The sequence below is a fragment of the Nyctibius grandis genome, chromosome 6 (assembly GCF_013368605.1).
Source record: "Nyctibius grandis isolate bNycGra1 chromosome 6, bNycGra1.pri, whole genome shotgun sequence".
Classification (NCBI taxonomy): Eukaryota; Metazoa; Chordata; class Aves; order Nyctibiiformes; family Nyctibiidae; genus Nyctibius; species Nyctibius grandis.
In genome coordinates, this window is record NC_090663.1 from 27840940 (window position 1) to 27861673 (window position 20734).

General features: G+C 42.4%; 1 protein-coding gene across 9 annotated transcripts in view; it reads right to left on the reverse strand.

Moving 5' to 3' along the window:
* The window catches only part of APBB2 (amyloid beta precursor protein binding family B member 2), a 215238-nt gene that overhangs the window by 67535 nt on the left and 126969 nt on the right, over positions 1-20734 (reverse strand). For 5 of the 9 annotated variants that reach the window (XM_068402954.1, XM_068402950.1, XM_068402955.1 and 2 more), the window contains 3 exons: positions 10167-10375; positions 3830-3915; positions 3658-3718 (listed from right to left, as the gene is read on the reverse strand). In XM_068402954.1, the coding sequence (XP_068259055.1) occupies positions 3658-3718; positions 3830-3915; positions 10167-10375 (356 nt within the window). Of the gene's footprint in view, positions 1-3657; positions 3719-3829; positions 3916-4343; positions 4407-10166; positions 10376-20734 lie in introns of all 9 variants that reach the window. The other 4 variants (XM_068402953.1, XM_068402957.1, XM_068402956.1 and 1 more) reach the window with 2 other exon arrangements.

Consider the following 20734-nt stretch of genomic DNA (forward strand, 5'->3'; position numbering starts at 1 on the left):
AGTCACTGCTGACTCCCCCTGTACCCTCTGGGCAGGGACTAGTCCCTGTCCTCCAGGAGGCTCTTTATCACCCGATCAACAGGGGGTGGTGCTACACACCCTCCTCTCCTGATTCGTTGCCGGGAACTCCCGGGTCCGGGGTGGGGGGGAAGCAGCTCGGGGCTGCTGCTCAGGGGGCCAAGAGTATGAAAACCGCCCGGTTACAGCCCAATGTCGCACTCACCTCAGTCGCTGCCGCCGCAGTCACTGCCGCCGCCGCTGTCAGCTGAATTTAAATACCTGTCAGCTGAATTTAAATACCTGTCAGCTGAATTTAAATACCTGGTATCAGCATCTCCTGCTTCTACCCCTCTTGGAAATAGTCTCCTTCTCTTCCTCTCTTTTCAGATCCTGAGCATTTACTGTTTTCTAAAGTAGAAAACAGACTTTTGGAGCAACTGCCTGGTACTTCCACAGGTATAAATACATTCTTCCCATTCTTAGATATCAATATATAGCTGAAACTGCTCTAAAATGGTAAGGCCAGAAAGTGAAGCTCTGCTGAACAGGCTAATGTGGACAGGGAATCCAAAATCCATGCTTAACACAGAAAGACTAAATTAAGCCTTAGCAGAAAACCACATTTAAAAGGAGAGAATAAAGGCAAGCCCAAATGTCAGGCCAAACAGGCCAATTCTGAAACAACTTTGGAAAAAACTGGGTCACACAAGCTTTCTATTTTTCATCCCATTCCTAGAGACAAAGACAGGTTTCCCTGGAGGTTCAGTTTCTTTGCACAACAGCAAGGAAAATATTTAGCATCTTTTCATACTTTTACACACGGTCATCATATTTTACAACAATATAAAAAGAGACAGTCCAGAAGAATTTACAGCCCAGGACTGGTAAAAGCATCTTTTACCTCCCTTGAAACTCAATTAGGAAGGCGCATGTTTCTCTATAAATTAACTAGGAAGGTTATGATCTGTCTCCTGGGAAGTACCAATTCAAAACTCATTTCCAGTTGTGCATGCTTCACATGCAGAATTAGGATCCCTGTTAAGTGCAATGAGCCATCTCTTCAAGAAATTCCTACCAAAATAAATTACTGAAATCAAGAAGCTGGATGTAATCCTTCTCCCCTTTCTCTTGCCTCCCCTTCTCTTTTATGGCCTTGTGCAGACAACCTGCACCAAGATGCCAAGGATATGAAGCTCTTAACTGCATCTTAAGCACATGATGTATGGAGAAACATTTGTTGTTTGTTGACAATTTTGAATGCTTAACTGTGTTGCTGCATAAATCACTTTTCTTACAAGAATAACATGAATTATATGACACACTTTTCCCAAAACTGATATTTTTGCAGTGCTACAATCTTTGCAGAAGTTGACACTCTGGGGGAAGACAACTACTTCAGCTTTCCACAAGGTGGCATGGTTTCCTTTGCTGACATGGTTACTCCATGCCATTGAGGAAATTTAATTTTTTAATTTATTTTTTTTCAAATGTACTGACCAAGGTCATGAATACGTTTAAATAGGTTTAAGATGTTTAAAATATCTCTAACAAGGTTCATTTTAACAAATTCTTCCCAAAGGAGAGTTTAACAAGTTAAAAAAAGCTTCCTTCTCTTATGCTGAAATGAAGAAAAACTATCTGTGCTTGCTGCCACACAAAAGCAAGCTTCAATCAAATATAGTTAAGGCACATCATGTGGCAGAGGAGAGCCTAAGGGACTAAAAAAAAATCTAATTTTCCATGTCTCAGGTCATCAGTTTCAAATCCTATCAGACTTCTCTCAGTCTCACAATATTTTGAGTAAAATGGGCTAGCAAGGAATCCACCTACCACACACCTTTCCCATTCATTGGAGAATTAAAGATCCCAGAGTATTTTCCACAGCTGAAGATTTTCCCTGCTCTTTCCAGACCACTTCCCATCCCTGTGATGTACAGCCATGCAGCAGCTGCTCATCCTCTCCACGGGACAGAGGCAGATACACTGAACAGCTCGGCCCCCAGCCTCTCCTGCTGCAAAGCAACATCGGTGCTGCTGAGCTTCACCCGCAGGACCATGCACACAGTCACTACTGTCCCTGTACAACATCCCCATCTGGCAGTGACAGACAGCAGGTAAGGTGCTTTGACTCAAGTGATTTTAAAAAGCCAATCATGTATAGTTTCTCTTCTATGTCTTGTCTTGCTCCTCTCAGTCACTTCTGTGAATGTTTCAGTGCTCAGTTTTGATCACCCGTTTAAGCGTCATCAAGCATGATTTTGCCTAAACAGGAGAAACAAAACCAGCCGTCATACACAAGAGAGGACAAGCTTTTGGCACTGACCCGTTTCACAGACACCAGATGGGTAGCAATTCCATAAATTTTGAAGTTTAAACAGCAAGCCAGAGAGGTAAGGGAGATGATGACACATGAGTTATTCGCCCACACAAATACTGCCACAGTTCTCCATGCAGGAAGGGCTCCTAATTCTGCCCCGTGCAAATTACCTGGTAAAGAGTCAGACATATCAAAATACTGCCTCCCTATAATGCTTTCCATACTGTAAGGTTTATCTTGAAAGGAACAGCTTTCTGGTTCTAAGGACTGGCACCTAATGCTCATCACTCCTCCAGTTCCATTTACTGTGCTCACCATTTAGTGCTTGTCATTGTAACGAGCGCAGCTGAAACCCTTGCTTTTTAACTGCCAGCCTGCCAAGCAAAACACATTTATTCACATCTGATTTATACACCACAAGCCAAATAATCAAGATGACAAAGAAGTTTAAGTACCCTGATCAGTCTGTTTTCTCTCCTAAAATGTATCATTAATGCTATTATAATTATTAACTCTGTTACATACTGTCTTCCTGCACATAAGTAGCTTCTGATCCTGTCAGTCACTGCAGGTATACAGCATAGCCAAAACACTTCTTTAAATTACTTGGATTTCCAATTACAGAGATTCACATACATCCTTAAAAATGGATGCAAGCACAAGGCAAAACCATCCACAAAACAAATCCGCAGATATGTATATAAGCATTCAGAACCTTCTGCTGCTTTTTTCTCCTCAAAAACCTTGTATTACAACAGTAAAGGCTCTGATTTAACTATGGTTCTTGTTCACATAATGGTCTCCTTTCTCTCTATAAATTTTATCCTCAAACAAGGTTGCGTTCTCTGTTCTAAAATACAAAGTTCCTTGTTCTAAAAAGTAACTTCCTCGTTACTAGCTGCTAGTTCAAGCAGCCACATAAACAAGGACGAGTACTTAAAAAAAGGGATAAACCCAAGAATAAAGAGCAAATTCTGTCACTGAATGCCCCAGGAAGCTATCCAACCATGACAAACAACAGAGCCCTCTCTCACTCAAGACAGAAAACTCAGCTGTGCAAGGGGTCAGTTATTACAGCTAGACAGTAAGATCTTGAGCTGTAACGCTCAATTTCCTGGCTTACATGATTTTAAAATAAGCCACACTTTCCTGACCAAACTGAATGAAGCTTTAAATCTGCAAATTCCTTTGATGGAATTAGTCTTGCATGGTCAATCCACGTTGTGCCAAGAAGGGAAGCACAGTTAATTTCAAAACCTAGGAGACATTCTGCACCTTGCAAGTTATGTTTACAATTGCAAATTTTTAATTGTTATCCCATTGTGGATCTTCTTACAGACCTTGGCTTCTGGATCACTGTTGATGCTACAAGAATCATCATCATCAGATTGTGGACCATTTCTGTTATAGGAAAAAAAAAAAGACAAAAGTCAATCTTAAAATCATATAAAAATTACAGCACAGCACAAAATGGAACTGGTCATTCCACGGAGACTTCTGAAGTCTTTGTACCTGAGCTTCAACGAGGCATAGCGTAATGTTGCTCCTTCAAACTCTTTCAGACTTGGGTCTGGGTTCACAGTGGCTGCATGCAGATCCTAGAGAGAAATGCAGTGCTATTAGTATAGTATTAAGTACTATTAATACAGTATTAAGTACACCACCACGTTACTTCTTATTTCAAAGGGAAATTAATAAATCCTCCCTGCAAAGAAGCGATAGTATTTCTGGCTGAAGTTGAAAAGAAGCATGCATATATTCTCAAGCTGCATTTCATTCAGTGCAGGCATCTCACTCATTACGTCATGGCAGTTGCCCTGCTAGTTTAGACTGAATCCATTCCAAGTGGAAAGATCAGAAAGGCAGCACGTTTGTGAGCTAGACATCCCTAGCAGTACCCCCATTCACTTTGGCCTAGGTTATGAATGACATTAATGGAAAAATAAAAGGGGAAAAAACCAGCCACTGCCATGCAAAAAACAAGGGTAATAGTATCAAAGGTTCTAAAATCTGACAATATACTTGCCTTCCAAATGTCACTATTAATCTTTCCCCCATTCAGTACAGCAAAATCACTCCATGGCTGTTTCTAGATACATAATTATTCACACAGGAAGAAGCACATTGATAAAATAAAAAAGAAAAAGAAAAAGGAAAAAACACAAGACACTGTTGTTAGCATTGATATTTACAGGATGGGTTAGGGAACAGATCACCTCAAACTTCAACTAATTATTCCACTATTCCATGGCACTTGGAGGAAAGGGGAGCGAAGACATGCCTCTAACAGTTACTTACCAAAACAAATGATTGAAACAAGGAAAGTTAATATAAATTAGGAACAGACAATGAAATTACTCTTTAACTATGATCTTAAAAGCAAGCAAAATGAATCTGAATATGAATGTTGGCCACAGCTGCTACAGCCTTTGATAAAGGGCAATTAAAGGGAAACATTAGTATTTCCATTTGATTGGCACTTTTGTTAAAAGACCCTAACACTATTGGAACCAGAAATACTAAAACACAACGATATATATAAGGGTAAGATACGTACAAGGTAAAAATCAAATCTTTCTAGAGAGAAAGCACAAGGAAGGACAGTGAAGGGAAGGAGGACTAGTAAGGAGTGCAGAGAGATTTCTGGCTGAAAAAGTAGTTGTGTAAAGTCTAGCAGCTTTTTTAAAAAACAGAACAAAACAAAAAAAAAACCAAACAAACCAACCACCCACCCTCTCATTTTCCATTCAAGTTTCTCAAAATTTTCAGAGGCATTCACTGGTACAATCAAGCAAGCAGCAGTGCATTTAGCACTACAGCAACCTGAGGTTCATCCTTCTTTGTAAAGCCTGGGAGGAGCAGCTGATGTTGCAGTTGCCCCTCTCCTCTTGTCCACGAGGACAGAAATCCCAGTCTTGAACAAGAGCCAGGTGGGACAGGAGATTTGGTTGCTGAGAGACCCAGAGCCACCTCTTCGTAGCTTCACAAAATCACGCATTCCTGTAATTAGTGGCCCCTTTTAAGATGAGCTCTCCCAGGTTGTCCAGCTCAGCCCCAAGATGAAGCAGTACCTATTAATATGGCCCAATGCATTAATTTGCAGGGTGGACCTCTCACCTCAGAAGTGGTCTCAGTACATCTCCACTGGAGGAATTATTTGTGAGAAATAACTCTTCCCTAACATGCCTTCAAATTGAGTTGTTCGGTTTTCCTGCTAAGCCCCTCCTCTTTAATTATTTGCTGCTAGTGGTTATGTTACCTACAGAAGAACTTCTAGAGGTGAGGCAGGCTATGAGAACACACAACTACTATTACCAAACTCTGCTGTGATCTGAAAGCTCTTATTGAAAATTAAACCCTACGGCTTTTATTCTGCACAGGAAATGGGAAAGAGGCAGCAAAATCTCTAAAATTTGGAAGAGAACATTACAAAGACAAGGATTCTCAAAAGAAGTCATTTGGCAACACATGGGAGAAAAAAGCTATCTAAAACTAAGTCAAATTTAGTCAGCTGTGGAAAACCAAAATACATGTTCATGCTTTTGAGGGGGAGGAAGGGAAGGAATGTTCCAGGTTATTCATATTTAGCATTTATTAGCATTTTTGTTAAATCTGCAGGATTTTTGCATAATGCTTAACCCATAATTGCTTTGGATTGAAATTTACTGATTATCTTGTGAAAGAAAAATTGCCTTGCTGCCTGTGCAAAAGTAAGACATTTCCACATTTTTTCTTTTTTAAAACCCTTTTTTGCCATTTGTATGCACTACAGCATCATTCCTCCCTACCCAATTTTTTCTGATTCTCTGTTCAACAATAGTTACTGCTTTTCTTTATGCTAAATATCCAGAGTAAGCTACAACATAAAAATGGCTGACTTGATCTGTTCTTTGTTGACTGCCCTCAGCTGTGAGCCACATTCTACCAAATGAAGCAAAGCTTTTGTATATCACATTATTTAAGAGACAGGGACACAAAATGCTTAAAAACAAACAAACAAAAAAAGCGGAAACAAGACAAAGGGTAAAAAGGCACTACTCTGGTGGGGGAAAAAAAAAAAAAAAGGTGTTTTAAACTTTTATTTGACAAACTCAAAAGCTGAAAGAGCCCAAATAAACTCATCTCAAGACTAGCACATGATGCTTCACAGACAAGTGTGATAAAAGTATTTTTTATGGACTCCCAGAAGCCTGTTGGGACAGATATGAAATGCTACCCATGCCAGTCTTCAATCCTAGATTATACTCTTTCACCTTCCTAAAACCTATATATCCCCCAACCTTTTCAGAAGAAAGCAATACAAATTCCAGCATGTGGAAATGAGCCAAACCGGCCCTCTCAAACCAGGCTATCTTGGAGCACAGGCTTCCAAACTGCAATGAGGGAACCAGCAGTACGCACAGCTCACGCGTGGTCCAGCTTGGAGCTGGAAGCTGTCCACTACAACTGCTGCTGCCAATGGTAGCACCGGGATAAAGGCATTTGGAAGCCCCTATTCTAGATTGAATTCCGCATCTTCTGTGAAGTGTCAGATTGACCATATCACAGACATCCACATTAATCCTTCACAGGGAGGGAGAGGGGGAGCACTTGGCGTAGGCTGCAGTGCAGTGAACAATATAACCTGCAAGTGACCTGGAGATGATTAGGTGTTGGCAAGTATTGATTGCAGAGAGATGAAGAACCAAAAATTCATGGTAGCTGACACTCTTAAATCTAGATTACAAATTATTTCATTACCTATCCCTATCTCTTAACCCCACACCATGGCTTATTTCCTTCTTACTGCTCTGTACCAGGGTTCTGCTCAGAATCAGCTGAATCCCAAAGGATTCTTCCTCTTAATAAAGTTCAACATCTGTGGTTTCAAGAAATGCAAGACTTTTCCTAACAGTTCTCATTATAACTCCAGCTATGCTCCTTCTTCGTAGCATTTTCAGAATTTGGCAGTGCACAAAGTCCTGAGCCCAGTTCACACACTGGTTTTAAATTCCATTACTGTAAATCTGCTGGTATTGTATTGCAAGGCTATCTTAATAACTACAGAGTCAAAAAATCAGCATTGTTTAAATAATGGTACATAAGATGCTTATCAATGAATGCAGAGACCTTCAACAAATGCCTTCGTCTATACCTACAATTAAAATAACCATATAATATCATACTAATACAAATTTTGGAAACTTGCTTATTTTCTGTATCATCTTTTACACTACAGTATACGGTCTTCATGCTGCCACAGAACTGTATATGCATAAATCTTTCCTGCATCAAATTCCTTGCTGAATTAGAACTGCCATATCAAAACCTAGGTAAGCCTACTACGTACTCACATATATGGCATTTTAGAAGACTCCTCAAATGTCTTATTTAATACATCTACACTATAATAAAATCTATGTTGTTATCATTCACACATTTCATATTCTCCATGATGCTGCTGAGAATTAATGATCACTATTTATAATCACAAACTATTCTTCATTTAAAGCAAACAAAATTGTGAAATGTTAAAGGTACATCTGCCACATTACCAGCAGGCCTGAAATTTTCATTGTAAAGACATTTTAAACAGAGGTAGAAAAATATTTGAAGTGAATATGCGCATTTTCCCTCTGCAATTTACCAATCATACTGATTTCTGGGCTTTTGTGAAAGACATCTATAACTAATTAAAGCCCTGTTCTCCACATTTTAGAGTAAGAAAAATACTTAATGATTAAGTTATCTCATTCATGTGTACATCACAGGAATTTATACTGGAAGCATGTGCAGCACTTTACATTCAGCATTTCTGGATTTTTTTTTCTTGTTTTCTACCTGAATGATAACAATTGTTGTTCTTTCTCTATGAACCCTCTCAGAAATAATTTCCAGTGTTCTTGGTGCACAGTACATTCCATGGGAGCTTGACTGATGTAAATTATAACTGAAATGTTGTGGTCAAGTTTGCAAACCTTATGAGTAGGATTTATGAACATGTGGGAGCAATCTTTCTAAAATAATTAACAAGAATGTACACGTTTAAGCCCATACAGCATAAAAGTTTCAGGTTCAAGATGGTAATACATACTTGAATGTCCTTAACTCCTCTTAACTTTCATTAGGGGAAAGGGACCTGGGGGTCCTAGTGGACAGCAGGATGACCATGAGCCAGCAGTGTGCCCTTGTGGCCAAGAAGGCCAATGGCATCCTGGGGTGTATTAGAAGGGGTGTGGTTAGCAGGTCAAGAGAGGTTCTCCTCCCCCTCTACTCTGCCCTGGTGAGGCCGCATCTGGAATATTGTGTCCAGTTCTGGGCCCCTCAGTTCAAGAAGGACAGGGAACTGCTAGAGAGAGTCCAGCACAGAGCCACGAAGATGATTAAGGGAGTGGAACATCTCCCTTATGAGGAGAGGCTGAGGGAGCTGGGTCTCTTCAGCTTAGAGAAGAGGAGACTGAAGGGTGACCTCATTAATGTTTATAAATATGTAAAGGGCAAGTGTCATGAGGATGGAGCCAGGCTCTTCTCAGTGACATCCCTTGACAGGACAAGGGGAAATGGGTGCAAGCTGGAACACAGGAGGTTCCACATAAATATGAGGAAAAACTTCTTTACGGTGAGGGTGACCGAACACTGGAACAGGCTGCCCAGAGAGGTTGTGGAGTCTCCTTCTCTGGAGACATTCAAAACCCGCCTGGACGCGTTCCTGTGTGATATGGTCTAGGTAATCCTGCTCCGGCAGGGGGATTGGACTAGATGATCTTTCGAGGTCCCTTCCAATCCCTAACATTCTGTGATTCTGTGATTCTGTGATTTAAGTTATTTTGGTGCATATATCAACAAAATCAAGAACAGAAGAAATGCCATATCTAAAGACATTTTTTAAAAATAAATAAACAAACCCTAAAGATTGCTTGATCTAACACTCAAAGCTAGTACAAAGACTTCCCTTGATTTCATAAAACTGTGGACATTATTCTGAAAAGTTAGTATGAAAAAGAACTGATTTCAAAACAATTTGATTTTATATCAACACCTCATTCCATAGAAGTCTTCTCAGCATACTAAAACAAAGAGGTTGCATTTTTTGAAGCCTACTCTTCTTTCTTAAGGGTCCTTTCCAACCTAAATGATTCTGTGGTTCTGTGGTTCTGATAATCTATTTTATTTTTCTACTTATATGGCATCAGTCAAGCCCCTGGATTGTGCCTGAAAGGATTATTTTAAAAGGCAGTATCACATATTGCTCTTTCAGCACATGTGGAAGAGAGTGCATTTCTGTTTTTAGTTAAAGACTGACTGCAACACAGTGACCCACTTGTGCAGGTATTTTGTACTGGCAGGGTGTTAAGAGCCTTACACTTGAGAATACTTGATGTTTACTCAATAGAAACTATTTTGTAAAGGAACTAGTCTCAAATGAAGACTCATATGTCTTTGTGTGATACTTCTACCAAGTGAACCAAAAAGAAAGAAGATGCAAACAAAGAGTCTGGCCAAAAGACTGCTATAATGTGCAAATATTTTATCTATCCTGTATCCATACAATGCAGCAACACTTCAGCGCGTGCTACAGAACTGCAGTGGTTTCAAATTCATCAGGCACTGTCTGTCTAATTTATCTGAGATATGTCTCATTTCATCCTACACATCCGAAGTTTAGGATGTTTCATGAGGCACAGCCATTAGAAAATGCACATAGAAAACAGGTACTTACAAGGTATTATCAACAAATAGCTACACTTTGAGATATTATCAGGCCCCATATTCTAAAGCTCAGTTTAGCTAACAGTTAAACTTGCAAGTTCAAAAAGTTATTTCAATTTTCTTTACAGCATGCAGCCCTCAAGAAGACACAGTATGTTACCTCAGTTTCTGGAGTAGGAGACGGAGTAATGGAACCAAGCGATCCTTTTCGTGAGTCCTGGAGATCTGTTGAGATGGACACAGGACGTTGCCATTGAGTTGTTCCTGTTGGTATGTGCCAGTAGTAGATCCCAGCAATGTCATTGATTTTTTTCCAACCAGGTGGTAAGTCTGGGTCTGTCTGAAATGAATGATCACTCCATATATCTGCTGGGAACAGGAGAAAAAAAAAAGAGAAAATGAATCGATGTTACTAAGACATGAACAGTTCTTCCATGGGTCTGTCCCTGATGCAAGTGATGCACAGCTGCTACTGCTGTTGGACATTCCTGTGTAAATGAACACCAGAAAAACATACTGAATTACTGAGGCTCAAAGTAAGGTGACAAAGGCTGGTTTGACTTGGCCCGTAAACAGAGCAAAAAAATACACTACTTGCCAAAGAGCTGTTCTAACATGGCAGCTATCTAATATCATCAGATAAACTATCTCTTCTAATAAGGTTTAGCTTCAAGTACATTAAAACACAGCATATAAAGAAATATTTGGAGTTGTGGTATACTCTGTCCTCTTCATCACAGCACTTTCCCTTCTCAATGGACGGTAGCAGAGCATATATTTCTGCTAATCCAAGTCAGTTTATCAAAACAGAAACCCCCACACACCAACCAAACAACCCACACTGGGTTTACTTACAACATCTAAAAGACTGCTTGTTCAAAACAATGAGAATAAAAACTGAGCGATCATTTTACACACACCCTGACTGTCACAAACAAACATACTGTTTTCAATTGGTTTTATAATGGGGTAGGAAAAAAAAAAAAAAAAAAAAAAAATCGAACTCTCATTCACTGCCAACACAGAAATAAAATACTGGCTCTACTGACAAACATTCTACTAATTTAAGAATATGCCAGCAATTAATATAGTAATTAGAGACATTCCCCGATTTACCTGTGATTATAGATACAGAGCATGCAGTGCTTTTTAGAAAGGCAGCGGCACCACCTGTGTGCAAACCAGATGTACCCCAGCAGGGGCAGTGACCTTCTGCTGGATACGTGCTTTCCAGAGGCTGGGAAGGGAGCCAGTACTCTTCTAAACTTCCCAGATAAACTGCTTTGGTGGTGCTATTATAGTACGTGCTGTTAACCAGCTGCTATGGTCTACTCCAAGGACCATCAAGCTGCAGGGAGAAACAAGGAACCTCCCAGACTGTTTCCACCAGCAGTGGAGCAGACATGATGAAGGCTGACACCAGCACAGTGAATTGAGCTAGCGAGAAAAAAACCACAAGAATAAAGGAAGCACCATATCAATGAGCCATAGCTCATCTAGTCTGGCAACTTGTTTCCAGCCTTCAAAGACAGTCCTCAAAACCCCTTCAGTGGATGACAGATAACCTGTTGTTATATTGCTCTTAATCTCTTGGACCCCTGAGGCCCCAGAAGAAGTCAGGATAGAGGAGGAATCTGTCTTGGTAGATGAGGGCTGGGTCAGGGACCAATTAACCAACCTGGACATCCATAAATCCATGGGCCCTGATGGGATGCACCCGCGGGTGCTGAGGGAGCTGGCGGAAGTCATTGCTAGGCCACTCTCCATCATCTTTGCTAAGTCGTGGGCAACGGGAGAGGTGCCTGAGGACTGGAGGAAAGCGAATGTCACTCCAGTCTTCAAAAAGGGCAAGAAGGAGGACCCGGGTAACTATAGACCGGTCAACCTCACCTCCATCCCCGGAAAGGTGATGGAACAACTTGTCCTTGCTGCTGTCTCTAGGCACATCAAGGATAGGGGGATCATTAGGGGCACTCAGCATGGCTTCACCAAGGGGAAGTCATGCTTAACCAACTTGATAGTCTTTTATGAGGACGTAACCTGGTGGATAGATGATGGTAAAGCTGTGGATGTGGTCTACCTCGATTTCAGTAAAGCGTTTGACATGGTCTCCCACAGCATCCTCACAACTAAACTGAGGAAGTGTGGTCTGGATGATCGGGTAGTGAGGTGGATTGTGAACTGGCTGAAGGAAAGAAGCCAGAGAGTGGTGGTCAATGGGACAGAGTCCAGTTGGAGGCCTGTGTCTAGCGGAGTCCCTCAAGGGTCGGTACTGGGACCAGTACTATTCAATATATTCATTAATGACTTGGATGAGGGAATAGAGTGCACTGTCAGCAAATTCACTGATGACACAAAACTGGGAGGAGTGGCTGACACACCAGAAGGCTGCGCAGCCATTCAGAGAGACCTGGACAGGCTGGAGAGTTGGGCGGGGAGAAATTTAATGAAATATAACAAGGGCAAGTGTAGAGTCCTGCATCTGGGCAAGAACAACCCCATGTACGAGTACAAGTTGGGGGCAGACCTGTTGGAGAGCAGCGTAGGGGAAAGGGACCTGGGAGTCCTAGTGGACAGCAGGATGACCATGAGCCAGCAGTGTGCCCTTGTGGCCAAGAAGGCCAATGGCATCCTGGGGTGTATTAGAAGGGGTGTGGTTAGCAGGTCAAGAGAGGTTCTCCTCCCCCTCTCCTCTGCCCTGGTGAGGCCGCATCTGGAATATTGTGTCCAGTTCTGGGCCCCTCAGTTCAAGGACAGGGAACTGCTAGAGAGAGTCCAGCACAGAGCCACGAAGATGATTAAGGGAGTGGAACATCTCCCTTATGAGGAGAGGCTGAGGGAGCTGGGTCTCTTCAGCTTAGAGAAGAGGAGACTGAAGGGTGACCTCATTAATGTTTATAAATCTGTAAAGGGCAAGTGTCATGAGGATGGAGCCAGGCTCTTCTCAGTGACATCCCTTGACAGGACAAGGGGCAATGGGTGCAAGCTGGAACACAGGAGGTTCCACATAAATACGAGGAAAAACTTCTTTACGGTGAGGGTGACCGAACACTGGAACAGGCTGCCCAGAGAGGTTGTGGAGTCTCCTTCTCTGGAGACATTCAAAACCCGCCTGGACGCGTTCCTGTGTGATATGGTCTAGGCAATCTTGCTCCGGCAGGGGGATTGGACTAGATGATCTTTCGAGGTCCCTTCCAATCCCTAACATTCTGTGATTCTGTGATTCTTTTTTGAATTAAAAGTTTCTTGTTAGTCTAGCCTCAAGCCTCTTACTAGTTGTTTTATCATGGTTGCTTATTTCTAAGTCTCTCTCATTTCTGCTACCCACATTCATGCACATACACACACACACACAAATAGCATGATAACTTGGAATAATTCTTACACTCCATGGCACAAACCAGACTATTTCTTCCCCAGAGCTACTTAGAGTTCTTAAGTTACTGATTTACCACTTGAGGACTAATCAGAGCAAATTTTGCAGAAGAAAAACTAGACAATAGCATTACACTTAAATTCAATAATGAGCCTCTCCCATGGCCCAATATCTGAAATCAGCAACATTCATATAATCGGTTCCAGAAATTCCCAAATGTTCTAAACACGGGCTTCTAACTATCCCCTGTTGCAGCCTCTACTGCATTCAAGTACATAGTGCCTGACTCCAAGGTCTTACATGTTTTAAAGACATTTGTCTTCAACCTTGCCCACTTTTATTTTCCAACTGAACAACTCAGCTGCATTCTTCTCACCCATATAAAAACAAAACACTTTCAATAAGTTGACCACGTCATACAAAAAGTGATGTGCAAAGATTAAGTATCTAAACATCACACTGAAGAATGCGTGGCAACATCTGCAAGTTCAGATACACACAGGTAAGTTTAAATAACTGGTTCGTAAAACTCCAAAATATCACAGCCATGCCAGTGTTCATAAAACCTACATGTTGAGCCTTTCAATGCGGTGCCTGAATAGAAAAATAATAAACTTTTATTATGCAGAGAGGTAAAGCTTCAGATCAGTTCAGGTTCATACAGTTTGTAGTATTAAACAGCCATACTTCTACATTGCCAGGACACAAAATGTTATTCTCTTCACTTTAAGACAGGTACTGCTTCTGTCCTTGCTATACATACATATGTATGTGTACACGTGTATTTACGTATACAGTTAGCAAAGTGTCATGCTAGGGCTGCATTAAATTACTCCTTTCAAACCAATCAACCAGAGATGCAGAGGAACCAACATACTATTATTTATTGTTGCAATGACATACAGTACCTGAAAGACCTAAACAGAAACTAGGGTCCTAGTAAGGACTCCTAAACAAGTCTAGGGTCCTAGTGGACAGCAGGATGACCATGAGCCAGCAGTGTGCCCTTGTGGCCAAGAAGGCCAATGGCATCCTGGGGTGTATTAGAAGGGGTGTGGTTAGCAGGTCGAGAGAGGTTCTCCTCCCCCTCTACTCTGCCCTGGTGAGGCCGCATCTGGAGTATTGTGTGCAGTTCTGGGCCCCTCAGTTCAAAAAGGACAGGGAACTGCTAGAGAGAGTCCAGCGCAGAGCCACGAAGATGATTAAGGGAGTGGAACATCTCCCTTATGAGGAGAGGCTGAGAGAGCTGGGTCTCTTTAGCTTAGAGAAGAGGAGACTGAGGGGTGACCTCATTAATGTTTATAAATATGTAAAGGGCAAGTGTCAAGAGGATGGAGCCAGGCTCTTCTCAGTGACATCCCTTGACAGGACAAGGGGCAATGGGTGCAAGCTGGAGCACAGGAGGTTCCACTTAAATTTGAGGAAAAACTTCTTTACGGTGAGGGTGACCGAACACTGGAACAGGCTGCCCAGAGAGGTTGTGGAGTCTCCTTCTCTGGAGACATTCAAAACCCGCCTGGACGCGTTCCTGTGTGATATGGTCTAGGCAATCCTGCCCCGGCAGGGGGATTGGACTAGATGATCTTTCGAGGTCCCTTCCAATCCCTAACATTCTGTGATTCTGTGATTCTGTGAAATGACTTCAAAGTAAAAGCAGACAAAACTTGCTGCAGAAAGAAAATTGTTAACCCAGAGACTTAAAACAACACTTCTGCAACATTTAGATAGAAGATATTATCTTGTACATAAATGAATACTTGGAAGGAAATCACATAAAACATCTGGGAGCACTCTGGGATAAGACTATATCACCTAGCTGAGTAATATTAATTTACTTGGAAAACTTATTCATTAACAAAAATAAATATACCAAAGTACATTCACATATACTGCAAGACAAAACAGGAATTGAGTTTCAGCTTTTTTTTCAATTCATGTAGCTTAGGACTTTCAAAGAGCTGCATTTTCCACACAAAATGACTATGATTTACACCTGTACACGTTGCTGGTGTCCGGGCACAGCGGTACTCACCTCAGACCATCTGATAAGGATGGCTGAACAGGACAGTGCCAGACTGCACGTGTTCATGCTGAAACACCATTCCTGATGTTAGCTATGCAAACCTACTTGAAAAAAATGAAACGCATTTGTCTGCCAGCCCATTTGTGAATACACCTCATGCTCGGACAGACTGGCAGGGATAACCTGTTCACAGACTGTGATTTCCTACTGGCATGAACAGGAAAACCTCCCTAGTTCACAGACTGTTGTAACAGATGAAAGCACTCGGTGTTCAAGTCAAAGGTAATGAACCATTGCAAGAGATACCAGCACCTGACAGGACAGATGAAAGTGCTTATGGCATCAGAGACCTACTACAGGACATCAATGGCTTTTCTTTATTTGAATATGGAATTACATTATGAATATGGAAAACAATACTAATGTAAAATAAAAGAGAGCCACTGTAGCTAAGCTGTACGAGAAAGCAGGCACTGGGTTTCTTTAACAAATTTGGATTCATACTATCTGTGTAACTTGTCTACCTACAGCAAGAGAGAGTCAAATTCTTATCACTGGAAAGACTATTTTAAGATGTAACCAATTCAAAACTCTGCACAGGAATGAGGTGTATCTTTACCCAGGCATCATGCAGATTCACACAGCACTGCAGACCTTTGAAAGTCGACTCTTTTTCTGGAGAAAGACTTTACTGAACAGGGTGGCTCCACTACCTGCATACACTCAAGACGAAGGCCAAAGCCAGCCCCTCACTGCAGAAGACTGGGCAATCGGCTTGCAGCTGATCCTTCACCTCACTTTCTACCCCTGTCTGAACACAGGCTGCATGAGAGCTGTCACTAGCGAGTCTGTCCAGCTCTGATCCCAGAGCTGCCCATACCAGTCTGGACACGCTGGCCAGTCCTCATCGACAAGCCGCTACCTGGAAATCTGCCTAAGATAAGTATGAGCTGTCACCACCCAACTTCTGAAACGCAGTGCTGCCAGCTTAAAGGTCAACATAGTTAGAAGTTCACAGCTGGTCTTCTGCAGGCAGATTCACATGAAAGGACAGGTCACAGAGAGAGCACGATATTTTTCAGCTGGAGTGTTGCCTCACTAAAGACGGATGATTAAAGCCTTGCCCATATGGGGGAAGATCCCCAAACCAGCTATTCATGGAGATATTATTATGGAAGAATCATGGGACAATTCTGGTGAAAAAACATAACAGTAAAAGAGACACGGTAGAGTATATTGAGGACTAAAATGGAAGATTACATAAAAACATGAAAGATGTGATTTAAGACAAGTAGCTAACTTCATTTGAGGAAAACTGAAAAAACACAGAGGCCACTCTGTGTTCACTGGGCTTTCCTGCCTCCACCACCTTCCCGCACCAGGACCTGACAAGTCCCTCGGGAAACCAGATCTTTCCCCTCTACTTAAAGCTTGCTTCGAGCTGGCAGCCATAGTCCCTTCTTACAAAGTCCAACACGATGAGGCACAGGGCTGCTCCCCAAAAACCTTTGGCACTGGTCTCTGCAGAACTCTGAGAGGAATGCACTTGCTGCACCCCACCTTGCAGCCTCTGCTTCTTCTCTTCGGAGACTCAGCAACACAGCAATGATAGGAACATTTTTAAAAGAACAGGAAAATGATGGAAAAAAAAAAAAAGAAAAAAGAAATACTCAGAAGTGAGAGCCCCAGGGGAGGGCAGCACCTGCAAAGCCTTACCATTCCCTTTTAAAACCAAACGGGGAATTTATGTTGGTCATTTATCTTTAAAATAAAGAGAAAGAACTAACTCACAAAAAGCCAGTAAGGCTTTAAGAAAGCACCAAAGAAAAAAAATTTTTTTTTTTTTAAGGCATAAATAGCTGTTTCCATTTTCAATAAATGTACAAAGGAGTGAAACAGTCTGAAGAGGTTCCCACTTGCTGAAATTGCCTGGTCAAGTTTCACACAGAAATAAATGCTTGTATCTGAATTTTTGTCTGAATGGCTGAAACATGGAGCCTATAATAGAAAAAAATGAATACAGCCTTCATCCCAGTATCACTATAACTGAGAAGAGCAATTAAAACTTCAAAAATACTGGAAAAATGAAGTCTGTTACACAAAATTAAACTATTAATTCGCTCCTTTGAAACAACTAGCAACAAAGATGTACCTCCACAAAACCATAAACACAGCCATATTTAACTGTTAATTCTGGTTGGGAGAGCTTTGTGAACACATTTTGTATTCTGAAGAAAATAGGAAAAAGCCCATATAATGTAATATATTGCCGTTTATAACTCCCTTCTCCAAAAGTCAGCCTCTGCCAACTATCTGATATATACCACTGATAAATTCCATGCTGTAGCTATAGTTCAGATACTAAGTTTGGCATAATAATTAGGAATTTTAGTAATTACATTTTTATTTCAAGTTAAAATTATTTTACTACCTGAGGCCGACCGAGGAAAACAGTGTTACAATACTGAAAAGAGATAGTAATAAACAAGACAAATAATTCACTGAAGAACACCTGTAATTGGTGACCAAACTCTGACAAAACTAGTATTTTTATCACTTATTTTATTGCTGCTTCAGGGGAAACAATAGTAATCAAATTGCTGCCATTATGAATCACTGTTTAGCCCTTGTTCAATTAAACAGAAATTAAAAGCTACAGCATTCAGCAGGATCCTTCAGAGCAGACAAACTTGTGCAGTAAATGGAGACCCTTCATTTTGCCATCGTTTTGCAATGCCACAAACTGTTCCCTCATAACAGGCATTCCCTGTAAGGCAATGTCAACACTCGCCAAGCGCAGGTCATATTGGTGGCACCACAACAGATTCACAGAATGGTTAAGGGTTGGAAGGGACCTCTGGACACCATTTAGTCCAACCCCCTGCCAAAGCAGGTTCACCTAGAGCATGTTGCACAGGGTCACGTCCAGGCGGGTTTTGAATATCTCCAGAGAAGGAGACTCCACAACCTCCCTGGGCAGCCTGTTCCAGTGCTCTGTCACCCTCAAAGGAAAGAAGTTCCTCCTCATATTCAGATGTTTCAGCTTGTGCCCACTGTCCCTTGTCCTGTCACTGGGCACCACTGAGAAGAGTCTGGCCCCTTCCTCTTGACACCCACCCCTAAGGTATTTGTAAGTGTTGATAAGATCCCCTCTCAGTCTTCTCTTCTCCAAGCTGAACAGACACAGCCCTCTCAGCCTCTCCTCATTAAGAGAGATGCTCCAGTCCTCTGATCACCTCTGTAGCCCTCTGCTGGACTCTCTCCACTAGTTCCTTGTCTTTCTTGAACTGGGGGCCTCAGAACTGGACACAGAACTCCAGATGTGGCCTCAGTAGGGCAGTGTAGAGGGGGAGGATAAACTCCCTTGACCTGCTGGCCACACTCTTCCTAATGCACCCCAGGATACCATTGGCCTTCCTGGCCACAAGGGCACATTGTTGGCTCATGGGGAACTTCTTGTCCACCAGAACACCCAGGTCATTCTCTGCAGAGCTGCTCTCCAGTAGATCAGCCCCCAACCTGTACCAGTGCATGGGGTTATTCCTCCCAAGGTGCAGGACTCTACACTTGCCTTTGTTGAACTTCATGAGGTTCCTCTCCGCCCAGCTGTCCAGCCTATCCAGGTCTCGCTGAATGGCAGCACAGCCTTCTGGTGTATTGGCCACCCCTCCCAGTTTTGTGTCACCAGCAAACTTGCTGAGTGTACACTCTGTTCCTTCATCCAGGTCATTGATGAATAAGTTAAACAGGACCGGGCCCAGTACTGACCTCTGGGGAACACCACTAGCCACAGGCCTCCAACTAGATTGAGCACTACTGATCACAACCCTCTGGGCTCTGTTGTTCAGCCAGTTCTTCATCCACCTCACTGTGCACTCATCTAAGCCACACTTCTTGAGCTTTCCTATGAGGATATTATGGGAGACAGTATCAAAAGCCTTGCTGAAGTCAAGGTAGATAACATCCACTGCTCTCCCCTCATCAACCCAGCCAGTCATGTCGTCATAGAAGGCTATCAGATTGGTCAAGCATGATTTCCCCTTGGTGAATCCATGTTGACTACTTCTGATGACCTTCTCCACATGCTTAGAGATGGCATCCAGAATGAGCTGCTCCATCCCCTTTCCAGGGATGGAGGTGAGGCTGACCAGCCTGTAGTTGCCTGGGTCCTCCTTCTTACCCTTTTTAAAGACTGGAGTGACATTGGCCTTTCTCCAGTCCTCAGGAACCTCTCGTGTTCTCCATGACCTTTCAAAGATGATAGAGTGGCTGGGCAGTAACATCTGCCAGTTCCCTCAACACTTGTGGGTGCATCCCGTTGGGGCCCATAGATTTGTGGGTGTCCAGTTTGTCTAAATGATCTCTAACTTGATCCTCCTCAACCAAGGGAAAGTCTTCCTTTCTCCAGACTTTCTCTTGTACCTCCAGGGTCTGGGATTCTTGAGGGCTGGCCTTAGTAGTAAAGACTATGGCAAAGAAGGCATTCAGTAACTCCGCCTTCTCTGCATCCTCCATCACCAGGGTACCCTCCTCATTCAGCGGTGGGCCCACATTTTCCCTAGTCTTCCTTTTGCTGCTGATGTACTTGAAGAAGCCCTTCTTGTCGTCTTTGATGTCCCTTGCCAGATTTAATTCCAAGCTGGCCTTGGCCTTCCTTGTCACCTCCCTGCATACTCTGACAACCTTCCTACATTCCTCCCAAGTGGCCTGTCCCTTTTTCCACATTCCGTAGACTTCCTTCTTCCATTTCAATTTTGTCAGAAGCTCTTTGTTCATCCGTGCAGGTCTCCTGTCCGCTTTGCTTGATTCCTTACTCATAGGGATGCAACCAGTATGCAGTATCTAAATGCAATGCAGTTTTCCAGCTGCTGTTCCTGACTATGTCAGCACCGTTCTCTGCTGGTGTAATTTGTGGATATTTCATAATCAGAGAGACTAACTACTGTGAAGCTTAAGCTGCTTTTAACTAGTTTAGGCTTTCTTCTGCAGGCACAGCTAGAAACCCCTTTTGCTGAAGACCAAAGACAGTCATTTAGAAACAATACAGATGGAAAAGAGAATGGCTGGAGCTCCAGAGGCACTTTCTGGAAGAGCAGGAATGCAAAGGTACAGCACAATTGTCCTGGTTTGCACGAGGACAGACTTTTCAGTTAAGTTTCTTTTAAGTAACTATACTTTCTGAAGTTGACTACACGCGCTTGTTGCCATGGAAACTAGGGTCCCTTTTGGGTGTCTTTGCTCCACAAAGGAAAGGACCGTAAAGTGTCGCACCTAAGGGGAGAAGCGGACAGGTCAGGTGACCGAAACCTGACCAATGGGGTATTCCATC